Raw genomic sequence first — 9,007 nt, 5'->3', positions numbered from 1 at the left:
ATGGGAGGACATTCATGATATTCAAAATGCGAAGCTCTGTTGTGCACCCTCACATGGAGGGTCTTGGAAGGTTCTCCCCTATGCCGACACATAATATGGGGCAAAACTTACTAAAGTCATATTTTGAAATTGTTAGATTTGTACAATTGGGGAGGAGATACAAATTATTTGTCTTGTGGAACAAATGCACTCAATTCCCTTACCCACGTGTACCCTCAATAGCGCCGCCACTGATCAGTATTGATGTTAATGTATAATTGGTGTTTCTCTGATCTGTAGTGATAAATGGATTGTCGGGTCTTTTACCAGCGGCACGGTGGAATATGACTGATATTTTTATTGTTTGATTGAATTATTAATATTGTATCAAATAGTCACATATCCTACTTAAAGAGACAGATGTGTCATTAGTCTCCAGAACGGGAATTTTTAGCTTGGCAATCAGTAATGGTGTCCAGAGCTCACCATCAAAATTTGAGCCTTTAAAGCCATGTGTGTCCAGAATTATCTGCGTTTGAATGTTAAAATGACGACTCGTTATTTTTTTGAGACTCTGACTCTGACTTGAAAGTGAAATTCCTAGTTTCAGATATTTCTGAAGAAATTATGCCATTTTCGTACATTTCTAGTAAATCAACTCCCGAAAATTGCGTATCTCTGTCCCTTTAATAATATCAATAATACATTCTATATAAAGCTAATGACAAGAAAGATTTTTAGATAGTGAGGGGATTTTAAATAAACGCCCGATACAATCATTCTGTATCTTTTGTTGAAGTTAATAACAGAACATATTCATTGTCAACATATTTTGCTTTATAATGTAAAATAATGATTTCCATTTTAATATGATTTAGACATAATCGTTGAAATATTTGCTTTAGCGGCTAATGGGGCTCATCATTCATTATGTAAAAATATTATTCTTTTAATTAGGCGTTGCATATTTGCTTTATACTTATCAGTTACTTATAGACACCAAATGGTCTATTTACGTTTGGTATCATCAAGTACGAAGTCATTTACCAGCTGAATCCTCCGAATCAAGTTCAGCCCTAATCACCGCGTAAAACAAATAGACCCATACTCTTCAATTTTAGAGGGAAAAAAAAGAAACTCAAGATGGCGATAAATTTGAAAAAAATCTGAAAGTATTTCCATTTTATGTGTTTTGTCTGAAAAAAAATCGTATGCTGAGCAGGATTTTCGAAGAAATAAGTTTCTGATATATCAATTTAGCTAAAAATATAATTTTTGTAGAATGACATCGTCTTAATTGACGAGAACCTATCTTAAGAATACGACGAATAGAATTATATTTACATATAATTATGATGAATTTTACAAAAATTTATTTTGTGTTTTAGAATTGTATAAAAGGCAAGATGGAGATACAAAAATTACCAAAGGAATTGCAGTTTTATATTTTAAGTAAATGTGATGGTGATTCTTTAATCAACTCTGGTAAAGTTTGTACATTATGGTTGGAAATTATTGACGTCCTGGAAAAGTCTTTCCACATCTGGACAGGAAAATGTTTGAATGAAATTCCTAGAAGATATTTGGTTCAGTTAACAGGTATGACATGTCTATACGTTGATACCGGTACTGAGAAACAAGTGAATGGGGCAGCTTTCTGGTGATCTTGTCTTCAACCTTTTTCACCAAAATTACATAAGATATAAAACAGTATTTACGTTTGTCAACTTTCAGAATCCTTTCAGAGAGTCCATGTGGCTAATAATGTTTCTGTGGTATTTAGGTTTGTCAACTTGACAACCTTTTCAAGAATCCATATTTGCATATAGCTAGGCCTAATAATGTTTATGTTGTAGTGTTACTTTATTTGAATATATTTTTAATTTTTGATATTTTTTAGGAATACCAGAATTGTTAGATAAAAGAAATGATAGCTATTGTAAAGATGTACCCTGGACTTTTTGGAAGGATGTTTATTTTGATTATAATCGGATGTCAGTTGTCAGAGACTGGATACCAGAAAGAAAGGTTGTCATGATGCCTTCTCAGCTAAATACCTGTACAGCTCTCAGATCGCGAGGTACGTTTCTAAGAGTCTATAAATACACTTCCAATCTTCATCAACTGGGACCATTCATCATTATTCCATCAATTAAAATGTAACTTGAAACAATAGATTTGGCTTAAGATAATCTTTTAGAAATGATCCTTGTTATCTTTGTAATATTATTATTAAGAGATATGACAAAGAACCAGTTGGTAGACAAGATCATAGAAAACTAAATTTGTTATCCTTGTAAAATCATTACCTAGAGGATTGACCAAGAATCAGTTGGTGGTGGACAGGATCCTTGAGAACTGAAGTTACTACCCTTGTAAAATCATTACCAAGAGGTTTGACCGAAGACCAGCTGGTTGAAAAGATCCTCAAAAACCTAAGTTGTTAAACTAGTAAATTCAGATATTTCTATCTTTGTGTTGTATATTGCCTGTGTATATTTTCAGACAATATATTAGTATCAGGTCATATTGATGGTAATGTTGTATTGTGGAAGGATGAGGTAGAACCAGGCCGTTTTAAACTTCTTACTCGACACAGAAGTCATGTGACTGCAGTTGACATGCTCAATACAGGTTTGATTTTTGTTATTATAGACCACAAACCAATTTTTGATATTTCTTACCAAATAGACTTCCGTTAACTTTGTGTATATTTTTTTTTTTGCTATTTAGCCCTGACTCATAGATTTTGAATAAGTATTTGTTCAATTTTGGCACTCTGCATTACAATTTGAAGCCTTGTTTCTGTTTAAATTTTAAACCCTCATTACTTATTTTTTTTTAAATTTTTGAGTTTGTTGAGTGTCAGAATTTAATTCTGAAAAGTGACACTTATGGCTGAAATTGAGTCTTTATGACATAATGTTTATATTACAGTTGAAAGTATGAAGGAAGTAGGAGAATGGGTTGATGGGTATACTGTTGTGTCCGTTTCCAGAGATTCTAGTATCCACGTATCCAACCCTCTTTCTGACTCAGTTAAAAATATAACTCTCTACAGGGGCTCTGTCAATAATCTTAGGTTAGATTCAATTTTTATTAGGGGTGGGAGAGGGGAATGCCCTGGTGGCTCCAGGGAGTTAGGCTAAGAGATATAACCATGGGATTCTCAGACTCAGAAATATAAGGGGTCCTAGTGATGTAGGAAGTAAGGTTCTTAAAAGCTTTTAAATCCATTATTCCTATGTTGATGATGATAAGGGGACAAGTATGTAAAAAGCTGTACTCATTGAGTTAAAGTAAAACTGCATTTCAATCCATTTTTGCTTCTTGGATTTTCTGTAGCTATCAGCCTGTCTGACACTAATTTGGAATAATGCAGTTTTATTTATATGAGTCTACAGTTAAATTGAAATAATAGAATTTTATCTGTGTCTGTAGTTGTTGGGGTAGTAAGTTTGTGGTAGCAGCAGAATCCTCTATTTTAAACGGACAGCCAGTGTGGAAAGTTGATCACGATAAAACAGTGAATGTCCTACACGAGCTGTATGGTCACGAGGAATCTTGTATCAGTGCTGCCACCTGTTGGAATGATCAGGTTGGTTGAATTTATATTACAGTTTGAAAATGGACTCATTCACAAAAAAATGTATTTTAAAATTTAAGACCTTCTTTGTTCCATTATTGAAAAAAAAAATGTGATAATTTTGAAAATATCCGATTCAGAAATGTTTTTAGACTATTCTATGGTATAGCAGAGTACAGAGTTGAATTGCCTAAATTAGGCCCAGACTAGTATGGTGTAAAACTCAGTTATATCCATTATAGATAATATCGGGAGATGTAATAGGTAATTTATACCAGTGGAAACTAAACTCTACAACAAGACAGCAATGCAGACCTGTAATTGTAGCTAAATTTTCTGAAAGTTACACAAAACAGATTTATTTTGATGGTTATATTTTATTATGTTTATTAGGTAAGATATTATCCATTTCCAAAACTAACTGTCCTGATGAGGATTGTGTTTCAGAAACATGTGTCCATGCACCATGAGATAAAGCAAGAGTCAATTAGCAAACATCAAGTCCTTTATTGGAAAGTTATCCCCATTTCCAAAACTAGCTGTCCTGATGAGGATTGTGCATCAGGAACGGATGTCAGCAGCATGAGATAAACTGTATTCAAATGAAATTTAAGTCGAAAGTCTAAAGAAAATAGAATAGTCTTTGACACATCTTGCCCCTGTTTAGCGAGGTCACTTAATTAGTTTGTTTGCCTCAAGGCATATATATGCCAAAAAAATGTGTCAAAACCAAACAAACTTTTGTTAAAATATGTTTAGTGTGTAACAATATTTTGTAAATTCAACATGATTTATATTTTAGGAGATGGTAGTATTTGTTGGAGAGTTGGAAATCAGAAATTTCAGACAACACCAAATAAAACAGAGCTGGAAATTTTCTCTGCTACTCCAACATGTCTAGCTTGTAGAGCCAGATTATTGGTAGTTGGCCTCAATTCAGGTATGAGTTATTGCCCCTGATTTTACAAATAATATGACCGTTATTACACCATTTTACTGTGGAGCTATTACTTTATAAGTTAATAAGTTATTTTCCTTGATTTTATTAATTTTATGGTACTAGGAAGCCCAAAGCCATATTGTTATCCCAAGTTGCGGATATTTGACTCAGTTATTACCCTTGATTGTCCTTATTCTGTTAAAAGAAAAACCTTTTAAACTCTATAGGATAATTGCTTAATTACATTTCATAATATTTTGTTGTATTTTACTTGCAATGTATTGGTGTATTTTGTTGTATTTTACAGGCAATGTATTGGTGTATTACATAGCTACTGAGGAATCATGGTTGACGTTCAATCCTGCGGTGCCGACCTGTCGATTCAGAGCGTGTAGTGACAGTATAAACTGTATTGATGTCTGCCATGATGGTAACACACCAGTTATTGTTGTCAGCTCAACTAACGAAGGCATTTCTCGATTTACATTCAGACCACCGTGATGCTAATCTAAGGGACGTCTATCTGAGTCATGCCGGTTTTAGTGCTGTCTGTGTGAGTGATGCATATTTCAATGATCTTGTGTGAGTAAGGCTGTTCGATTGATGTCTGTCTTAGTGATGCCTGTAAAGGTTACGTCTTTCTGAGTGATGTTTGTTTGAATGTCAGTCTGGGTGATGTCTGTTTTATTAAGAGTCTGCTTGGGTGATGACTAAAAGATGTCTGAGTGATGTCTGTTTGAATGTCAGTCTGAGTGATGTCTGAGTGACACTTGTTTTAGTGCTGTGCAATGGAATTTTGGGCACATCAATTGACACAAGTCATGTATCTTCTTACAGCTTTTAGTGGTTATTATTTTCTGTTCTGTTTGGTTTCTTGTTTGTATCAGCATTTTTCAAGAAAAAAAGCATTTTGTTATATTGAGGTGTTTGATATATTTCCAACTAAACAGACTCAAATCTATCTGAATTTTACCAATATGTAGACTCTCTAAAAATCTAAATCAACGTACTTGCTGTAGAGAAGGTAGTAATATTCAGCCCCGTTTTGAGGGTGGGGTCCACAGGGGTTGGGCCCCACCAAGTAAGAATGAAGCCCCAGCAAACTTTCTTCAGTTCAGTTGAGATCGATTAATTTGCAGTGTCTTCGAAGAAAACCACAAAAAAACCATTTTGATTAAGTGTGGATTCAAAATCGTTAGAAATGAGTTCTCCCCTCCCCTGTACATAGAACTTGTGTTGGTTCTTGGCACAAAATCTGAGCTCCAAATTCCTAGCGACGAAAAATGGTAATATCTTGCCAGCAACAACCCAAAAATCTCTATAAATATCTCCATGACTTTCCTATTATTTATTATTATCTTTTATAATATTTACATCCATTTATTATAAGTGATTGTTAAGAAAATTCCATATATTCAAATATACATAATAATAATAATATTGCATAGCCAGTTATCTTATAGCATAGCCAGTTATCTTATAGCATAGCCACTTATCCCATAGCTTAGCTTGTTAACTTATAGCTTATAGACATTCCAGCCAGTACATTGTGCTTGTATTAATTATTATAGAACTTACAGTGAAAATTAACAATGATATTGATTATATAGAAAACTACAAATTTATTTTACATCATGATATTTGATAAGTATTGAGAATGAGCGTTATGTAGGGGGGTTTTCTGACCTATTTATATGTATCAGGAACACTGGTAGCATCAATTTGCAGAATTCAAATGTGGTTCTGTGGTTCTTACAATTCAACTATAAGATTACGCCACTATCACAAAGGGCCTTATTTGATATAAACAGCTTTTGCAATAGTGACGGCATAAAGGGCTGTTTAAGATTTATTGCAAGAACAAAAGATATCCACTTGACAATTTGATTGATAGAAATTGATGCTATTAGTGTCCCTGATACACATAACAAAAAGTTTAGAAAACGTGACAATATTGATATAGTTGATGGTAAATTATGTCTGCAATTCAATACCATGATATGCTGCAGAGCATTAGCGTAACTCTCACGGTAGGCCGTTTAATATCTAACTGTGACAATTCCAAGTGACCTAATTGGACAATAAGGTAAAATAATATATTAATAATAGTTCTAGAAATTGTACTGATATGTCAAGGTATACTTAAATAATAATATAGTCAACAAAAACTATTTTTATTTGAATTGAAAGTCAGTTATTAAAAAGTTTTTATAGTCTTTTCCTCTCACAATATATGCATTAAAAAAAAAACACTTAAAATTGCACTAAAACTGAAAGAAAAACAAGTTTTAAAAGGAGAAATAGCACTAAAACTGAATCAATCAAAGATTTTAACATAGTGATATCTGACTAGATAGATTGTAGGTTATTATTTCTAGAACAAGCCTCAAAATGTTCAACTATTACCAACTGTGTTTTATACCTTGACTGCAATAGCCACCTTTTTATATCACAGAAGCAGTGATTGATTGGATAGATTGCCACAGAATACAGCCAATCAGAGCCTTTGTAATCATTTTGGCTTATTGTATAGACTTCCCATCAAGGTCTCTGACTGCCTGTATTCGGTAGCATACAATCCAACCAAATACCTGCATTTACAAACTTTTGTGATACCAGAAACGTGCCTATTGCAGTCAAGGTATAAATCACAGTTCGCAATATCTGAACAATGAGAAGATGGATCTAAAACAAGCTGATGAATTTCAATATATTTCACATATTTATATACATCTTGTAATAAATGACAATATTCTTACATTTATTCAGCATTTCAAAATCTAAAAAAAATTTCTAGCTGTGTACACTCTCCAAAAGATTGACTCCTCATACGAAGCTATTTAGATATAATGAACCAGTCTAATGGTTTACTGATGAAGGGCATGGTTGAAAAGATGATATACCTTCACTATGGTTATTATCATAGTAGACCTTGAATTTAAAGGAATTGTAAACAGGTTTTCTACAATCTTTATGTGAATTAGGGACACTGAAAGCATCAATTTACACCTTCCAATTTTCAATCTGATGTCTGCAGTTTCTGCAATTCCATAAAAACTAGGTGTTTTATAACGTCATTAATCATTAAGGGCCTTATGTGATAAAGCATATTTCCCAGTTTGTGACATCATCGAACACTCAATTTTGGTGGAATTGCAGGAACCACAGACGTGCAATTGGAAGGGTGCAAATTGATGCCATCTGTGTCGCCAATACACATAAAATAATTAGAAAACCTCTCTACAATCTCTTAAAAGGAAGATATTTTTGTAACAAGATGAAACTAAAAGTTATAAATTTACAGATTTTTTATATTTACAATATTATGATTTATTTATTATCTTCACTGAAATGTGACAAAGGCAATATGCGACAAAAACATATCGGGTGTGGCGGTAGGAGGTTAGATATATGTTGAAGCCTTGAAATTTACCTAAATAATGTGAAAAAACATTAACAATGAATTTCTTAAGCCATGATATTAAAGAGTTCATGGTGATCTTAATTAAATAAATTCAAGAATCTGATTGGCTAATAAATTTACTGCATTAAGATTTCTCTCAGCACAAAGGTGGCCTTTCTTGTGTCATAAAAGTTTGTAAAGCAATTGGAATGGAGTGTACATAGACGAATACAGCCAATCAGAATACTCGACAGAAAGTCTGTGAGCACAAAGCCATACTCTTTACAGCGTTTCTGTAAGGGACTAAAATTAGCAGTATTCTCAGGCTCCATTCCGTGATACAAGAATAATGGCTATTACAGTCAAGGTATTAGTACAAAGTTTGTAATAGATTGACATTATAAAGATGTGGTGGGTCAAATTCAGAACCAGGCTACAGTTGAATTAAACCATTGAAATTGTGTACCTTCCTAATCTTTCTCTCAGTAAAATAAATTGTGGACCATTATGTTCAGTTTTTGACTCTTGAGTCCAGTTTTAACAAAGACTGACTCCAAAAACCAAAATAAATTACTTATTTGAACTATTGTGTAGTTTTATTTATTGCAAAACAAGAAACACAGTATGGCAACCATAAATTAAAAGAAAAAAAAAAACTGTGATAATTAAAAATCATTTCAGATATACTACCATGAACAAGTGAAATTCAATGAAATATCATCTTTGAAAAGTTTTTCATTATAAGTTGCCATTTGTTTCTATTCTGTATTTAACAACATATATTTTGATTTCATAGAATTTAAAAAAAAAAATAATCCAAGAAAATTAAAATTCCAATATTTACATTTCATTTTGTCCCTGATTATGTTTTTGATTTGCCTTATAATATAATTTAATTTACATTATACAAGATTTTTACTTTGTTTTTATTAATATTTTATTTTCTCATTGTAACTTAGCATGAAGTTCACATAAAATCTAGTCCGTGAACATTTTCCTCCATGTTTTAACGATTTACCAGCTGATAGGTTTAAATTACAGCTATGTGTATAGTTGCCTTCATAGAAATATTAATACAGAACCTGAAACATGTTGTTAT

The 9,007-nt window shown here is 32.7% G+C and overlaps 1 protein-coding gene across 1 annotated transcript; it reads left to right on the top strand.

The window, feature by feature from the left end:
* Positions 1-1,106: 1,106 nt before the first annotated feature.
* Positions 1,107-5,422, top strand: LOTGIDRAFT_236369 (hypothetical protein). Its single transcript, XM_009067174.1, has 9 exons — positions 1,107-1,151; positions 1,368-1,578; positions 1,880-2,059; positions 2,485-2,613; positions 2,917-3,061; positions 3,421-3,577; positions 3,808-3,958; positions 4,368-4,505; positions 4,813-5,422. Exons 2-9 carry the CDS (start codon positions 1,386-1,388, stop codon positions 5,004-5,006), a joined length of 1,287 nt encoding a protein of 428 aa, XP_009065422.1. The 5' UTR covers positions 1,107-1,151; positions 1,368-1,385; the 3' UTR covers positions 5,007-5,422.
* The last annotated feature ends 3,585 nt before the right edge of the window (positions 5,423-9,007 follow it).

This window comes from Lottia gigantea (genome assembly GCF_000327385.1).
Source record: "Lottia gigantea unplaced genomic scaffold LOTGIsca_80, whole genome shotgun sequence".
Lineage (NCBI taxonomy): Eukaryota > Metazoa > Mollusca > Gastropoda > Lottiidae > Lottia > Lottia gigantea.
This window is presented reverse-complemented; position numbering and strand designations above follow the sequence as displayed.